The sequence below is a fragment of the Lithobates pipiens genome, unplaced genomic scaffold (genome assembly GCF_037356315.1).
Source record: "Lithobates pipiens isolate NorthernLeopardFrog02 unplaced genomic scaffold, aLitPip1_a1.2 Scaffold_25, whole genome shotgun sequence".
Lineage (NCBI taxonomy): Eukaryota > Metazoa > Chordata > Amphibia > Anura > Ranidae > Lithobates > Lithobates pipiens.
Genome location: NW_027507787.1, coordinates 149,278,014 through 149,296,935, shown reverse-complemented (window position 1 = coordinate 149,296,935; position 18,922 = coordinate 149,278,014). Strand labels below are relative to the sequence as shown.

The 18,922-nt window shown below is 41.8% G+C and overlaps 1 protein-coding gene across 1 annotated transcript in view; it reads right to left on the bottom strand.

Annotated features, from left to right (window-relative positions):
- CCDC186 (coiled-coil domain containing 186) overlaps positions 1 to 18,922 on the bottom strand; it is a 143,128-nt gene that overhangs the window by 32,596 nt on the left and 91,610 nt on the right. The window contains exons 11-14 of the mRNA XM_077454981.1: positions 15,950 to 16,205; positions 15,041 to 15,230; positions 11,065 to 11,145; positions 5,317 to 5,527 (exon numbers count right to left, since the gene is read on the bottom strand). Of these exons, the coding sequence (XP_077311107.1) occupies positions 5,317 to 5,527; positions 11,065 to 11,145; positions 15,041 to 15,230; positions 15,950 to 16,205 (738 nt within the window). The remainder of the gene's footprint in view (positions 1 to 5,316; positions 5,528 to 11,064; positions 11,146 to 15,040; positions 15,231 to 15,949; positions 16,206 to 18,922) is intronic.

Here is an 18,922-nt window from a genome sequence, read left to right as displayed (position 1 = left end):
ATATTCCGACTGTGTGTGGTCTGCATTGGACTGTTTCCGTCGGAATATCCGACGGACCAACTTTTCCAACTTGCCGGTAAAATTTTCCGACAAAATGCTCCGATCGGACATACTCCGATCATGTGTAGAGAATTCCGATCGGACAAAGTGCCACGCATGCTCAGATCAAATTCCTACACCAAAGCTATTGGCTACTAGCGTGAACGTAGTCCCGTCGTAACGAAATAATGTCATCACGTCAGATTTTCCGACAACTTTGTCCGACCGTGTGTATGCACGGACAGTTTTGGACAAAATCTGTCAGACAAAATCCGACGGATTTGGTTGTCAGAATCTCCGACCGTGTGTACAAGGGCTAAGACTGCTTTCACACTGAAAGCGCCGGCTGTAAGTGCTAAAGCTCCGCTTGTTTTTGAGCCACTTTTCAGGCCACTTTTAACCTTTAAGTTAAAAACTCCAGTTTTGCAGCACTTTGAAAGCGCTGCCCATTCACTCCAATGGGCAGGGCATTTTGGGAGCACTAAATACAGCACTCCAAACCCGCCCCAAAGATGCGGCTTGCAGGACTTTTTGGAACGTCCAGCAAGAAAACTGCCCCAGTGTGAAAAGACACACTGCAATGAATGGGAGGCGGTTTTCAGGCGCTTAGCAGAGGCTTTTTCCAGAGCTAAAGCAGATGAAAACCATCCCAGTGTGAGAGGGGTCTAATGAGTCTATTCCTAAAATAGTCATAGGACAAACGTCACAAACATTGACACAACCACCATATAATGTCCCTATATTTTGTCTATGTTAATATTGTAATTATATTAAGGAGTAGCATTAATGCACCATCACAGGGTGGCCATAGTAGGTGCTTGTAAGGTACTTTGAGTGCCACATCCCTGAAAACTTCAAGCAACTACAAACATGCACTATATTGGCACCAATCCTGGTTAAAACCCATTTACCTTTATTCAAAATCTATTAGACTTAAAAAGAGAGAGACACACACACATATTTTCCTGATTGAGGTATTCTAGGAAAATAGCACTAGATGGAGCTGATGATCATAGGAAATTAACATTGAAGGAAATATAGCAACTATTTGTGATAGCTGTGTGAATGTTTGTGACATTTTTACAGTGCATTTTTAATAAATAGACCCCTAAATCGATTTTTCAGTATGTTTAGCATCTCTAACCACTGCGTACAGTTTTCTTATTAAAGCAGAACTTCACCCCTCAATCAATGTAGATTATGTTTAATCATTATGCTGCTAGAATTAGTAAATAGATAGGAAAGTATATCATATTTGCTTATTTTAAACTTTTTTTTTTTTTTTACATTTCTTTAGTTACTACCTGGTTTGCATGCGTAGGCAAATTATGTCATACATTCTTCAGTATGAGAGGAGTCACAGGGGAGGAGGTAAAATGCTCACCCAGACCCAAAGACTTGGGCATTGTGATGGCTGCAGAAGAGAAAGCCTCCATTGCAGATCCTATGTAAGAGGAGTATAAATAGGACAAGGGGCCCTAAATGGGAAAAGAGGATCCCCTGGGTCTTAAAGTGATTCTTTAGCCTTTTTTAAACAAAAATATTCATGTTATACTCACTTGTCTGTGGTTTTGCACAGAGCAGCCCAGATCCTCCTGGCTGCTCCACCCAGAGCAAACCACTTTCTTATGAGGGCACTTGTGGGTGCTCGCTTCCAAGCTGGCTCTGTGTGTCCCCACCCCCTGCACACTCCTCGCTAGCTGTGATAGAGAACAGCAGGAGCCAATGGCTTCTGCTGCTGTGTCTGAGCCAATGAGGAGAGCGGAAGCCTCAGATCGTGTGCACATTGCTGGATCAAGTTCTGGCTCAGTTAAGTATGGGGGAGAAACTGCTTGCTGAAGTAATTTTTGGGATAAAATCTATTAAAGCAGAGCTCCAACCAAAAGGGGAAGCTCTGCTTATCTGAATCCCTCCCCCTCCGTGGCCACACAAGGCTTTTTTCTGCCTTAAGAACCACTTTAAAGGAGTTCTGAAAGAAAGGAGACTGACTGCTTGGCTGTCACAGTGATCACAAGATTGGGAGCACCTCCCACCGACCGGTGATCGCTCGGTCACTGTGCCAGGAGTACACTCTCAGCACAGAACAGTGGAATTGGCCTATGTGTACAGCTGGTATTAAGGTCCACCCACCATGCTTAAGTATATGTGCGTTACATCGGTGGTAATTGGACAACACACACTTTAATGTAAATCGCCTTATAGAAGTGTGTCAATGTGTAATGAAATATGTTTCTATGTACAGTATTTAATAAAATATGTACAGCCACATTTGCTGCACAATGAAAAAGAAAAAAAAAAGAAGAGGAGAATGTTTTTTTACAAAAAAGAGCTTTTCTAACATAGAGGCTCACATAATGGGCAAAGTGGCACGTTCCCTTGAAGACTCACTTCCACACCCCATACGATGATACAAACCCGCCTGCTCCATTTGCCGGAGCCTTGGCTCTTATTCCCTGTGTAAATTCACTTTTGTGCAGTGTCAGAGCTTACATGGGGTTAACCATCTTCTCCCTCCCTCATGTGACACCGGTTAAGCCTGCCAAGTGTTTGCCAGACCAAAGCATTTGACAGATCAAATGCTCTCTGAAGAGCAATCTAAATGTGGATGGCTCTTCAGAGAGCAGCATAAGTGTAGTAAACAAGGGCTAAGAGAGTGAGCTTCTATTGGAAGCCCCTACTGCAGGGGTCTCAAACTGGCGGCCCTCCAGCTGTTTCCATCATGCCTCTGCCTGTGGGAGTCATGCTTGTAAATGTCAGCCTTGCAATGCCTCTTGGGACTTGCAGATTTGCAACAGCTGGAGGGCTGCCGGTTAGAGACCCCTGCCCTACCTGCCTTCTTAGTATTGTAACTGATGCATCAGTTTAATACACACCTTGAGTGAGAAGCGGGAGGGGAAGGCCAGAAATTGATGAAAATAATTGGTCAGCTTTTCCCAATCTTCAGAAATTCTACATGGCATCGGTATTAGTCACTGGGCATCAGGAGGTGCCTACTAGTGAATGTAACCATCAGTTTACCAACTTAAATGTAACTAAGGGAAAATCAGATAGGACACATGTAGCTTTTAAATTTTCCCATAGTTAGCCTATAAGTGCATCCACAGGTTACCATCCTACAAGATGCCAGTCACATTCCCTGATGTTCACAGGGGTCATCAGACAGAACATTTACACATCTCTACAATGCAATAAAATATTAAACAGCAAAATGTAAAGGTCTCAAAAAATAACTAACTTTCTGGTAAAAATGTTACATTACTATCTTAAAACATATACTGAGAATACAACCTAGTCCAGCTTTTCTCAACCTTTATGAATACAGGGGAATCCTTGAAATTACTTTCATGTCTCATGAAACCCCTGCTTAAGATTATTATATATCTTGAGACATTAGCATGAATAGTAAATTGTGGATATTTGAATAATAGAAGGATTTTGGTGCTTGGTGTATTTGACACCCAGAGCTGCTCTACAGAACACAATGGGTAATAATGATGCAATGAAACATATTAAAAAGAAAAGTTATAAAGACTGTAGTTTGCCCTCATATTGGGGGTCAGTGGAAAGTGTCCTTTTACATTGAAGGTCACTGAGGTCATTGGTGGTCAATAAGAATGGCCCCCATAAATTGGTGGCTGGTGAAGAAGGGCCACAATACATTGGTAGTCAGCCGGAAGAAAGCTTCTTACATTGGTTGTCAATGGGAAGAATGTTCCTTACATTAGTGGTCAGTGGGAAGGATTCTCCTTGCCATGGTGGCCAGTGAAAAGAATGCTCCTTACATTGGTGGCCAAGGAGGAAAAACACTCCTTACAATGATCATCAGTGGGAAGAGAGTGTCCCTAACATTGGTGGTGAGTGGGAAGAATGATCCTTGCATTAGTGGTCAGTGGGAAGAATGCTCCTTACATTTGTCATCTGTGGGAAGAGTGCCCCTTACATTGGTGATCAGTAGAAAGAATGCTCCTTCTATTGGTGGCCAACAGAAAGGATGATCCTTACATTGGTCGTCAATGAGAAGAGTGCCCCATATATTCGTGGTCAGTGGGCAGTGTGTTCCTTATATTTTGTGATGTAAAGTAAACTGAACTACCAGGATAAAAAAAAAACTGTGCAGAATTATGCTTGTGCACATTTGTGCTGCCCATACTTCTAGGCAAAACTGGACGTACTGTGACAGGTTGGTATGCGCATGTGCACATAGCAATTGGCGTTTACACTTGATGCCCAGCAGCCTATTTAAACTATGTGTGTGTTACTGAGAAAAGTTGAATGATCTTCATCTTATTTCCATGTTCCCTAACCTGCCTATCCGAGACCTTGCCTGCTGCATTTGCTATCCATGTATAATCCGGCTTACCCTTGGATTTCGCCTCTGCCTCCTGACCTAAGCTTATCTGATTACCTCTTACCTCCGCTTGTTTACTGGACCTGCCTTTGCCTCCAGTTTTTTTAGTGTGTTGCCCAGCTATTACCGACCTTCACTTGCTTCCTGGCTCCCATGCTGTTGCTGCTTCGGCTTGCTCTGTTTTCCTCTACTGCTTCCTACTCTGGTTCCTGTGTCTTGTCCCAAAGGCTGTGGCTTCCAGGTCTACCTACCTACAGTCCTGATTCTGTTAGCCAACTACCACTGCACTCATGCCATTCCTTGTCTTCACACTCAGTCTCCACCCTCAAGAGGTACAAAAGATGCCCCCACAATGTTCCAGTCTCCACCAAGTATGTGCTAGATGGTCAATGGAAAGAATGCTCCTTACATAGAAACGAATGAGAAGAATGTTCCCCTTACAGATAGAGTAAAAGATTATTGGTACTTATCAGAGAGGCAAACATTTCTCAGTACTCAAAGAACCCCTAACAACCTCTGGAGGAACCCTGGTTGAGAAAAGCTGGTCTAGTCTCTAAAATCAAGCAAAGCAGAAATGATACATAGTTAATTGTTGGAACAGAAGACAATGAGATGAAACAGAGAATGAGAAGACCCAGAGGCAACTGGTGGGGGAAGAGCCAGAGGGCCCCTGTAAGGTTAAAAAAAATTATAATTATAGATCTAATTATAGATTGCTATAGGACAAGATCAGAGAGCACTATATAATAACTGATATTATTAAATTTTTTGTTTTGTACAGCGGGGCTTGTGGCTCAGCCGAGGACATGAGATTAGTGAAATTAGACATTGCTGTGGATTAGTGGCGGCACAAGCGTCAGAGATGTGTTAGAAGCACAGACAGACAGAAATCCGCCATGTGACATTTGGGAGATCAGCGTCATACGTACTTTGTTTTTTTCCTAATTTCCTCCACCAGTTGCTTAATGTGGTCCTCCATGAACTCTATTTTTTCGTTTTTCCGGGCATGCGCTTTCTGCAGGCGGATGATCCGTTCAATAAGGACGGCCTTGTCCACTTCTGGAAAACTGTCCACAACCATGGCGTTCCTGATGTTCTCAGGAGATCGATCGTCATTGCTGCTTCGAGCGTTGAGAGACCCTGTGCATTAAGAACACAAAAACAATGGTCTCAAACATAAGAAATTTATGATATACTTCTCCCTCTATTTAACGCCCCATTCCTGAAATACTCTTAAATGCTGGAGGACTCTGCTCCAGGAGAGGAGCATTAGATTAGAGGAAAATACAGTCCTCCAGAGGATCATAGTATTTCAAGAGAGGAGAGTTAGGCAAAGGAAGGAGCAGCAGAGACATCAGGCAAAGCTCTTAAGGAGAGGAGAGTTGGATAGAGGAAGAAGTACTTTGCTCTGCTAGAAGTACTTTGCTGTTCCTTCCTTTGCCCAATTCTCCTCTCCTGAAATACTCTGCTCTCCTGGAGGACTCCGCTTCTTTTCTCTATCCAACTCTCCTCTCCTGAAATATTCTGTGCTGCTGGAAGGACTCTGTGCCAAAAATGGTCCATTCATGGATAGAATATTAAATGAAAAGTCGAGTCATTAGACCCTTCATTTGATTTTTGTATGGTCAGTGTGCTTATGGCAAGTCGATTTCTGTTTCAAGACTAAAAATTAAATTTTTTACCAAACAAATTTCTATTCATTTTTAGGTCAATTGTTAAAAAAATAAACAAGTGAAATTCACATGAGTTGTAGAGGTAGCAGAAAAATCTGAATACATTTTTTTTTTTTTAAACAATGAAATTCGCTGCAAAATTAGGCCATCAAACGTTCGATTTCTTTTCTTTTTTCGTTTTTCTACTTATCTAGGGCCAGCTTTACTTTAGCTCTCTTCTCCTAAAGTACAAGATTTCCCTCAGGAAGCTGAACACAGAGGGAGATGAAAATAAATTACTATAAAGCTGAAGTGATTTTACGCACAAAACTGAAATTGATTAATTTTCTCCTTTTCATAAACTGTTCTTGTAAAAGCAGCCATTCATTGTTTGCCATGTCATGATGACAGAATACAAGAAATGTAATAATAAAAGAATTTTGTGCTGTGTAGGAGGAAAGTGAACACTGGTAGTTAATTCAGCAGAATACAGCATTAAACAACACTATACTACGGAGTTAATGTGCTCCAATGGTTTGAGTGTAACACTCAGCGTATTGTTATTCCAGCAGCTAAACAATCGTGTCAGCGGGGGAATACTTATCTCCAAGTATCATTACTGAAATCACTCCAATTACAGATGTATAACTGCACAATGCAGCTGTAATGGGTCCAACCAGCTGGCAGGTACAATGTGTGATTTATGTATCAGAAATAAGAGTAAGGGGATAGGGAAGACTCCCGCAGCAACAACTGCAGAGGCTTCCCTGGAAAAGACGTTTAACCATTCATCACGGCACAGAGAGTCAAAACCGGACATTGAGTCGCTTGTGTATTTAGCCTGGAAAAGGTATTAACATGGAACTCCTCTGTTAAATAAAAAAAAAAAATTGCCAAAACTTATCTATCCTTTGGATACTCCAGTGCTGTCCTCCTTGGTCCAGCTCCGATCAGGACGGGAGCACCGCTCAGCCCTAGAAGAATGCCTGCCCACCACCGCCACCAAGTAAGAAGAGGAAGCGGTTAGGATATCATCAGACCGACTAGAAGACATTATTTTCATCTGCTGATCCTGCTTGTAACACACTTCCTGTCCTTGGATGACACAGCTAACCTACTGTACTACATCTATTGAGGAGCAGTGTTGGCTCTCTGACAGGACAGCAGAACACCTTCCCCTCTCCATGCCATAATGGTAGAGGTGTTCTGTAGTCTATCCGTGGTGAACTGTAGTTATTACAGTAACTACAAGTACAGACCTATATCCATGTTAACTTTCACAAAGCAGGGGTCTCCAAACAGTGGCCCTTTGCTTGCTTTTATCCAGCCCTTGGGGCACCATTTCTGGTACAATATTTGGTACTGAAATGTAAGAAAAAAGCTAGTAGTATCCCTCTTTTTTTTTTTTTTGCCTTTTGTTCATGTATCCTATATGCAATGTAACCATCTAATTGTTGAACTGATCTGCTGGATCGAAAATTACTAAAATTCTTTGTAAAAGAAATATAAGAAAAAAGACATAGCTGTAACAATCCCATGCAGTCAAACAAAAATAACCTCCGGTCAAAGCCGGAGGTCAGCACATGGGGTCTGAGCTGTATTTCTCAGGAGCTGGGGTGTGGAGAAGTCCACAAAATGTGGGAAAAATTGAAAGTAAACCAAACTCACAAAAACAAAAAAGAGGGGGGGGGGGGGGTGTCAGATAGTGAAGAGGGAAGTGAGGGGAGATCACAGAACAGGAAGAGGGAAAAGTAGCACAGAATGAGCAGGAGGAGTAGGGTCCCCCAGGCAGAGGAGATCAGTCCCTGGGGCACTATTTCATCCAAACAATGGGGCATAACTCCCCCCACTGACACCAATAAAGGGAGCCCATTTCCTCCAAATGACACCAACGATTGGGAGCAATTCCTCCCACTGTCACCAACAATTGGGGACAATAATATCAATGATGGGGCACAATTCCTCTCAATCACACAAACAATGGGGCCCAATGACATCATCGATGGAGCACAATCCCCCCCTCCCCCCCTCCCCCATTTACACCAATAATGGAGTGCAATTATTCTCACTAAAACAAAGGGGCATTATTTTTTTCCACACTGATGCCAGGACCTTTTCTACTCCCGATGGCCACAATGCAGCCCTCCTAAAGTCTAAAGCAGGGGTCTCAAACTGGCGGCCCTCCAGCTGTTGCAAAACTACAAGTCCCATGAGGCATTGCAAGGCTGACAGTTACAAGCATGACTCCCACAGGCAGAGGCATGATGGGACTTGTAGTTTTGCAACAGATGGAGGGCCGCCAGTTTGAGACCCCTGGTCTAAAGGATAGTAAACTAGCTCTTTGTTTAGAAAGTTTGGAGACCCCTGCTTCAAAGGATAAGTTTACCTTATTGAACATGTTACACCCATATTCAGGGTGTAACATGTTCAGCATCTGCCCCCTCTTCCCCCTCCTTGTGGCAGCGGGCTGAGGATCTTCTCACTGCAGCCGCTGTCACCCACACGGCCATGTCATCGATTCACAGCCCTGTGAATCAATGAACTGCAAGTACCGCCAGCCTTTGCGGCTGATGGCTTGTAGTTCTTAATGAACTACCAGGGTGCTGATGAGCGCTCTAGGTAGTTCATTGAGCTTCCGGTCATTCAGTAATTGCCTGTCTGTATTGGAGGTATAGACAGACAGCTACACAGACAGACTGCAGGAGAGTGGCAATATGCACACAAAATCTGCTGATTGTGGTGCAATGCTTTACAGGATCCTAAAAAATAAAGTAAATAAATACATGCATAGATTTTTTCCCTGCAAAAAAATGTGCGTTTATTATTTTTTTGTAAAGGTGAACTTATCCTTTAAATAGGCCCAAACAAACAAACTTTTTCCTTCACCAACATGTGTGCCCACTGTATAAACTGTATGTAGCCTCAGCTACATACAGCAGCGTTCCTTCCATCAGCAACAAAATAGTGTCAGGATGAGTGGCACTCAGCCATTCATAGGTAGCTTTCTATTCCATCAATGAATACAAAGCTTCCTCCGATTGACCGAGTCGGACGGATGGGCTGATGACATCACAATCTCTAACTTAGCCAATCAGAGAAAGCTTTGCGTTTATTGATAGAATGTAAATCAGAGGCAGCCTTCTAAATCTTCCAAGAAGCTGAAATGAAGGAGACTTGGAAGACTGGAAGGACAGTGTAAATCTAGGCTATTATGGACCCACCCCCAGGGTCAGAGGTTTGGTGAGTGCACAATTTGTGTGTGAGCACCATGCTGGCATGGTATTTGTGTTTTGGGCAGGAGGTGTTTGTATTCCACTATGCATGGTTTGCTAGAGTATATATTGAGATCTAGATAAAGAAACCCTGGATTTTTTAGAGATATTTCTTTGTGGTTATATAAATATACAGGAGACTTGCATGGACTTTGATTTCACTTTATGGTTCCTCATTGGACTCTTATGTTAAATCTGGGTTTCTTAACTAGGGTTCCTAGAGGTTGCTAGGAGTTCCTTGAGCAATGAATGAGCAATTTCTGCCGCTCAGATCAGTTCCCACTGACACCAATTATCACTTTAGCTATCTGAAAGGGGGGGGGGGGGGGGGGTTCTTTTCAATGACCAAAAATATAAGAAGCATTCTTCCCAGTGACCAACAGACTAACCTATCATGAGTTGTATATATAGGAATTTTTAGCAGGGGTTCCCCGAGACCGGAAAGTTATTTCAAGGGTTCCTCTGTATTGAAAAGTTTGAGAAAAGCTGTGTTAAAGTAAGTTAAACAAATCATTTATCAAGTTTTTTTACATGTTTTACTTTGATTATGGGATTTACATACATAAGCATAGTGCAGCACTTGCGTTGTATTGTGTTCAGAGATAAAGGTTTTAAAGTTGCAGTGATGTCACTATATGTGTGTTATCCTTTCATCAATCTCCGGCAGCTTGAAGGTGGGATCTTTAAAGTGTCATGCGTCCTTTCCTACCTCAGATCCAGCCCGACTGATTTGTTAGAAATGTAGTTAATAGCATAGGCAGGGACTGGGCAATTCCTTGTGCTCAAGTAACTGCTCACCTAGCCAGAATGCATGGTCATTTACCTACTGGGACCACTGATATTTGCATATGCTGTCCATCAACAGGTAAGGAAGTGGATGGGCAGGACAGACCAAAAAGCATTGCAAAACAGATCCAGCCATCGCAGGTACCTTTGACATAAAAATGTCAGCAGTGCTTTGCAAAGATTGTATGGGCAAGGGGTTACAAGACAAGAATCAAAGGTGAAGGGAAGAGGACAGTGGGGAATCATCATTCAGTTTGGATGATAATTTATTAAAGCCCTGTGGATGTCATCTTTGAAAAATTGATTTATTCGGGCATTGCAGCGTTTTTTCAAAAAGATGTATGGAGATTTGGTTACAGATAGGGATTGCTTTAAAGATGTTATAAAAACCCTGATTGGAGTTCAGTCCTAAAAGTAACTGTAAATTCAAGATAATAAACAAAAAAACAAACAAACCACACACACCATTACAACCTTCAAGAATAAAAAGGTAATAGAGTTTTGTTTTTTTGTTTTAATGTGGTTTGCATTTGGTAGAAAATAGCAGTTGATCCTGCCAACAACATGTAGGCTTAACTAGTCTCGGCAGGACTGCCACCGCATTCCACATGCTACAGATCTGTATATAAAAAGGAAAAAAGCCAAGTCTTTGGCTTTCTGTGCCCTGTGATACTCACAGCTACAGGTGCACCACCTCACGTGGAAGGATCAAAAGCACTTATCTGATAGCAGCTCCTTCATGGAGTCTCAACCTCATTTATTCTTGCAGCAATGCTCATCATCATGACTATCGTCATTGCTGTGCAAACTATTGGCACTACATAAATTCTATATAATAACTTTGTAAGGAAAAAAAAGATAACATTTGATTGTACAGTAAAAAGTGAAGTGCTGCCAGTCCTGCTGTGACCAGAAGGAGGAGCCTTGAGTCAGGGAATTGCATTTAATCTGAGGGCGGCTCCCTTACCTGAAGAGCTGGACCTGCTGCCCATACTGCTGACTTCCTTCTCGTAGTTGCCATTCTCCATTTGCTCCATCCTCTTCCTCGCTGCATTAATAAAAGGAAATCAGGAACTCTGTAAATACCCTTAAACTTTCCTTGTTAAACCATAGTACAAGAACAGCGACATGCATGTACAATTTTGATCAGTTTATTCACTAAAAAGGATACCTGGGTGAGGGCTGGCAGAGCTATCCTGGCACACTGGTTTGTCCCTCCTAAAAGGTTATCTCCACCCTGATCACTGGGTGATAAGATGAGAGGAACAGATATCAGAGTTCTGGCTTCTTTGGGTTCGGTCACTGCCATCCGTCTGAAAAGCAATCCATAGTGGTTTACTCTTCAGAGGGTGTCTGACAGGCAGTGAGGAGGACATGGATCATTTCCTCACCACCTGCTTTAACCCTCAAAATGCCGAACAGCCACACTGAAACAACAGTTTTTACTGCTTCCCAGCCACACCATGTCATCAAGCCTTTAGAGTGGGCTCTCTCTACAGTAGTTAAAAAGACAGGTGCATTTATATATATATTTTTTTTTTTTAAGCAGCAGCATTGACTACCCTATTCTTTGTTTACCACCTCAACCCTTTAATGTGAGTAAAGCGATGTGTGTGGTGTGATGTGATGTGAGGGTGCCCTGGAGCAGTCTGAAGTTTTTGGGCACACCTATGAAAGCTTGTAAGCCGGAACGCACGAACCCCTGTATATTATTTGCTCACTTTTTTTAATGCACCAATAAAGAAGCGACAAGGACATTTGGAGTTACCGGCTCTGTTCTTTGTATTTATAACACTATATCAGTTCTGGTCAGGAATAAGGAGAAATGCTGCCTAGTTTGTCTTTCATTGATACTCATGAAATGCAGAGATCCCCCTTATGCAAAAGTTTAGTAGAAATATGTACGGGTGTATATCAGTATGTTCAATATTAACATGAAACTTCAGCACCTTATATGATAGAGATGTGAGTATATTATCAATTATTATTATAAATATTTAAATAGCGCGGTCAATGTACGCATCGCTTTACATACATATAGTACATTCTCATCAGTCCCTGCCCTCAAGCAGCTTACAATCTAAGGTCCTCAAACTCACATTCAGACAGACATTCACATACTAGGGACAATTAGACAGAAGCCAATTAACCTACCAGCATGTCTTTGGAGTGTGAGAAGAAACTGGAGTACCCAGAAGAAACCCACGTACGCACAGGGTGTACATGCAAACTCCAGGCAGATAGTATCATGATTGGGATTTGCACCAACGACCTCAGTGCTGCCAGATAGAAGTGCTAACCAGTTAGCCACTGTGCTGATCATACTGTATATACAGTTTTATATGTATATACAGTATATCTCACTCCCACACATACATAAGCACAGACATCTTTCCATTTCTACAACATGGTGCAGGTCAGTTATGAGACTTAAGTCTGTAGCTCCCCAACTGTCTGCCTCATATTGGCACTATACGTCCATCAAGGTATGCTATGAACACCTTCTTGGCATTGTACACGGTTAAAGTGATTGTAAAGGCTCAAGGTTTTTTTTACGATCATTCCATGGCTCTCCGGGGTCTCTCCCTCCTCATTGGCTGAGACAGCAGCAGAAGCCATTGGCTCCCGCTGCTGTTAATCACAGCAAGAAAGCCAATGAGGAGAGAGAGGGTCAGGGCTGAGATGCAGCTGTGTGTGTGTGTGAATAGACACGCAGAGCAGCGCTCGGTAGCAAGCCTGCCTGTGTGTCCCCATAGCAAGCTGCTTGCTCTGGGGGCCGGAGGGACGGGCAAGGAGCACAGGCGGGGGACCTGAGAAAAGGATCGGGGCTGCTCTGTGCAAAACCACTGCATAGAGCAGGTAAGTATGACATGTTATTTTAATGTAAAAAATAAAAATAAAGCTTTAATATCACTTTAAGCTGAAACCGACCAGAGAAAAATAATTTTGATGCATTTGACCAGTTTGCACATATTTGCAAAAGAAGCAAACCAATAATCGCAGTTTTCATACAAAATTTTGCTAAAAATATGTATAGCAGTGTGCAGAGGGTTAATTAAGAATTTGGTCACACCCCTTTAGAACCTCATGTGTTATATATAGCATCATGTAAAAAATTAAGTACACCCCATAAAACTTTTTTTGGCTTTCTCAACATATTTGAAGAGGCAAACATTAGAGCTTAATTCTAACAGTGCTTACAGATAAAGACAATATACTTGAAATAGGAAAACAAGAAAAAAAAATCTTTAATCATGTATTCAACAGAAATATGAAAAAATGTAATGGTGCACCATAGAAAAAGTAAGTACGACCTTGGTATCAGAAGCTGATAGTGACACCTATAGTGGAAATGACCATTTTATATAACTGCCCACCAGTCTCTGACATTGACCCACCCTGAAAAATCTCAATGGGCATCAAATCAAGGCATTGACTTGGGCAGTCCATAACCCTATAGGTCTTCTTTCTGAGCCATTGCTTGGTGGATTTGTTGGTGTGCGTTGGATCAATACTGTGTTAAAAGACTAATTTTCAGTTTAAGTTTAACTTTTGGACAGATGGCCTCACATTCTTCTCAAGTACACTTCAACATGATGCAGAATTGACTTGAGCTACCCAGACCCTGAAGTAGCAAAGCAACACCAAACATTTGCACCATCACTACAATTGTTGTAAGGTTCTTCTACTAAAATACGGTCTTCCTTTTCAGCAAAAACATTTAATACTACTGTGACCGAGGAAACAGCATAGGGAGCAAACGAAGTGCAGTATATAGCAAAAGACTCTCAAAAAATATAAATGGCAACTCGCAAGATCCATAATAACAAGAGCATGTCATCCACAAAGTTCAGTCAGTTGTTGAGCCTCAGTACGTCTTCAGAACCCGGGAAGCAGATGCCGCTGTCAGAAGCGGTGTAGGAGACCAGAAACGAGCCACCCTAAAGCATATGGACAGCACAAGACTGGAAGTGTCGTCACACCTAAGAGGGCTGCAATGTAGAGAGCATGGTTACATGTTTCAGAGTGTGCCTGCTCCTTTTTCAAGCCTAAGGCTCATGGGCATTCATGTACTGTATATAACAGATACATACAATATATATATATATATATATATATATATATATATATATATATATATATATATATATATATATATATATATATATATATATATATAATTTCACATGCCCTTAAGCTTGAGAAAAAGGAACGGGCACGCTTCAGGATTTCTGGTTTTATTTCAGGTGTCCTACCAAACTCCTGACAGCGGCTTCCTGGCTTCTGCAGACTCACTGAGGCTCAACAGCTAACTGCATTGGGTGAATGACATGCTCTTATCCTTATGCACCTTGTGAGTTGCCTTTTGTTATCTTTATTAAAGTCGTTTCCTATATACTGCACTTAGTTGGTGCTCTCTGCTGTTTCCTTTATATATTGTAGAGATCACTTATGTCTCATTGAGATGCTTCCATGGATTATTTTGGATTTATGGACTTTTTAGTATAATCCGCAGCAGATTTACATGTTTGATTATGCTGTAGCTCAGCTGTTTCCCTACCTACGCCAATTCTCGATAATTCCTTGTATTACTGTGACCAAACAACTTCATCTTTACCTATATGTTCACAAACAAGCTGTAATCTTGCGCTTATATTCTTGTTTTTTAAATTTAGATCATGAAAATAAATATACTGTGTCAATGTTATGCATTATTTGTTCCTTTATATCAAATTTATCTGTAGGCACTGCATGAATCAAGGTCTAATGTTGAAAAGTGAACAATTTCCACTGGGGTGCACTTACTTGTTCACATAACCGTATGCAAGATATTTTTATTTGACAGACATCTCTCCATTTCTGTCACTGTGAAAGACTTTCACTTTCAGAATTAGCCTAACAGTGGCCATGCCTGCGGGTAGCGTGGCCGGTCATGTCGTCACCTTGCTGGAGCTGTTTGGTTAAATCCTTCAGATTGACGGCGTGTTTCCTCCTCTGTGCAGCAAGCTCATTGTTCAGCTCTTCTATTCGAGTGTTCAGTGAAGCCACCAGAGACCGCTGAGAGTTCAAGTCTGTCTGGAGGGCAGTCACCTCCTGTTGTCTTAAGGTCCTCTCTGCTTTCAGTCTCTCTTCCTGTCACACACAACATGACAAGACACATAACAAGCTGCAACATACTATTGTCGTTTAAAGTGGTCGTTTAATCAGCTTATATTTTGCCTTCATTGGTTTCTCCTTTCCCCCCTCCTCTTGGATCCAGCTGCCACAATTGTTGTGGACATTCCTGATCATATATTGTAGTGACTTTTTGTTTGGACCTTATGTATACCTGATTGTGCCTTAACCCTTATGCACCATTAACCATTTACCTTTTACTGCACTATTTTCATTACATGCCTTTTATCAGAGGGTATCTTTGCTTTTCTATCAAATGGGTGCTGTACATCCTCTGCGATGAAAGCTGTGGGCTGGCTCTCAAGAGGAGTTATGCAAATATCAATATCATTGATGGGTGGTGTCAGTCTGGAGAAATAGGTTTTCCTAGGCTATTGCATACAGACTGCTCTATAGAGTGCCCACTAGAATATTCATATTGAGTAATTGGAAAAACAGATCTATTAAAATGAAAAGGGTGTGCCAGGGACAGTCAAGCTGGGGAGGAAGAAGGTAGAGGATGCTAAAGTTCACCATGTTCCCTAAAATAAGGAGAGGTGCCCATACAATGGTACAAGACTGAAGCGGAGGCTTCAGTCTTGTGGAGTTCAGCTTTTAAGTTAATACTTCGTTTTCAGGTTTACATAATTGTAGTGGGGCTATGGAGTGACATTTCATGTAAACATAACATTTCTTACCAGTTCAGTGTTGGAGTGCTGGAACTGTTCTAGTTGGCTGCGGAGCTCACTCTCACTATAGGTCAGCTTATCCAGCTGGGACTGTAAGGAGTTGTTCTCGGACTGGATCTGAGCGTTTTTGCTGGTCAGCTTCTCTGTAAACCCCAGCAGCTCAGACTCCCGCATCCTACTACCCTCTATATCCCGCTGAAGGTCGGAGATGAGCGAGTTTAGACTGTTCACTTCCTCCCGTAAACTCTGAATCTCTTGTATGTCCCTGCAGAGGGTGAGAGGAGAACAGAGGGGTAAGGAAAGGACAGATAGAGATCAATATAACCATATATTACCTATAGACTGCAGACTGTCAGAACATAGGCAATGTAACAATTACTATACCAGAGTCTCCCACTCTGGTAACAATTAGTAATACTAATCTACTTCCCCTTACCTGGAGGAGAGCTATGTGCTCTGGCCTGACTTTGTGAATGTTTCAGAGTTGAAATAAAACTTTGGATCAACTGTGGGTGAATGATTTTGTATAGGGGATTGCATTTATTTATTTTTTTGGTTGAACTAGATTGACTTTTTTTGTCTTTTTTCAGCCTGACTAAATATGTATTGGTGCAAAGAAAATTAAAAAAATACAAGTTTGTGTGAATGTGCATTTTCTTTGTTCTGAAACTAGTATTCTGGGGATAAACATACTTATCAAGTCTGCAAATGGTGCCCTTAAGTGAACCAGTCTATAGAGGTAAACCGTGTGTGCGTGTACACACACACACACAGTTGCATTAATTTAAAAGAGAAGTATGGCTTTTAGTTTTTTTGTAGATTCTTACGTACCTCGGTGGATGGAGCATCAGACCGATGCTGCAGCTGTCCCCCCCGTGTCCCTGCACTGAGAACTGAGCTCTCGAACATCGCAGATGGCTTGGTTCCCACTCCTTCATTAGTGGAGAAATAGTGCCCGTTTAGTCAGCATCTCTCCTGCTCTGATCCTGCACACTCATTGGAGTGCTGAGCTATGGAGGGGCAGGGAGCGGCCACCTCAGTGGCCCGCTGAGACTGCCATCAATGAAGGCAGCTGGCAGATCCAGATTTGGGATTTTGGGATGACGCACTGGCTCGACTGATGGAAGTGACGTCAGCAGAGAGTGGACTTCAGACCACTCTCCGCTGACAACGGGTCACAGGAGTGCAAAACTAATTGCACTCCTGTGACCCATAGGAGAAGCCCAGCCTAAAAATCTCAGACTGGGCTTCTTTAAGTATAGCACTGCATCCGTTTTTTTTTTTTAAAGGACCATCCTATTCTGATACTTTGTTTACAAGTAAAAATCAGTGTGTTTTTTTTGTTTTTTTGCTAGAAAATTACATGCAATTAAGAAAAAAAGAAATTTAATAGATACCCAACCTGTCATGCTTTTAAATTGTGCATGCTTGTGGAATGGGGCCAAACTACGGTACTTAGTCTAGTGCTATCATAACCACTAGCAATAACTGCATGTAAAATCCAACTGGCTGGTTATACCCAAGTTGATTGGGTACATTCAGCCTGCCCACACATGGTTTGAATCTTGGCCGATCCCTGTGGAAAATATCTATGGCCAGCTTAAACATGTTAAAGCCAACAGGAGTTTTTTTAGATTGAGTTTAAATCTATTTTAAAACGTATAGAACAAATCAGACTGTCAAACAATATTTCCAAACAAAAAAAAGAGGCAAAAATGTGATTACAACCTTTAATCAAAAGGTACTAAAAGAGTAATAATAACTAAAGATGAGTGAAGAGGAAGAGACCATGAGGCTACAGAGATAAAACAAGCAGTGTCTCATCTATCCATGAGAAATCCAATTACTGTTCATTATTCCCACTGATCAGACACACTTTAAGAAGATCGCCTGCAGATGAAAGGACTAAAACCCTAACGGAGTAACCGCACAGCACAGTGATTAGAGATGTCAATTACCCTCATTACACGACTAATTGCAGCCAACACTCCAGAGAGAGAGAGATCACAGAACGCACAATGGTATATTCATCGTATCCCTACTGCTAATTAAAGAACACAAAATTACATTGTAACTTCATGAATTGTTTTGTGACATGCAGATAAACCATAAAACAGACCATGAAAATTACTGATGTCCACGGCTGCCACAAATCTGAAACGCTATTCACAGTAACTGTATAAATTACACACCTAAAGAACACCAAGCAGGACAACAAAGCTGCATTTTATTTCAGCAATGGGATAGAACAGAAAACTATTACCATAAAGCTGTGATCCTGGAGGAGGAGATTTATGACATACACTTGAGGCTGGGTTCACACCTATGCAAATTGGATGAGGCTTACACCGTCATCTAATTTGCATGACAATTTAAAATATGTTCATTTGAATGAGGCCGATTCACATATGAGCGTTGCATTCGTACTCCGCATTGCCCAAAACACGTGTGTGTTTTCTGGGTATCGTGGTGCGAATTGGAAGCACATTACCCTCTATGGCAGTGATGGTGAACCTTGGCACCCCAGATGTTTTGGAACTACATTTCCCATAATGCTCATGCACTCTGCAGTGTTGGTGAGCATCATGGGAAATGTAGTTCCAAAACATCTGGGGTGCCAAGGTTCGCCATCACTGCTCTATGGGAACGCATCTGATTTCCAGATGCATTCCATTGTGAACAGGATAAAATCCTGATGTAAACCTGACCTGATCCTGATCAAAAACTGATATTGAAACGCTGAACAACTACTTTTTGAATTCGCTGTGAAAACGGAGCTTCAAGTCGCACCGCACGTGTGTGAACCCAGCCTCACTGTTGGCCTATACAAACCCTGTAAAATAATAATTACAAACAGCTGACTTGCTGCATGCAGTTGGATACTTGCCAGCAGAGTGGATAAAAATCAAGGATTAAAAAAATATAAGGAAAAAAAGTTATTTTTTTTTTATTTCAAGAGGATTTTTTTTTTTGGCCCATTTA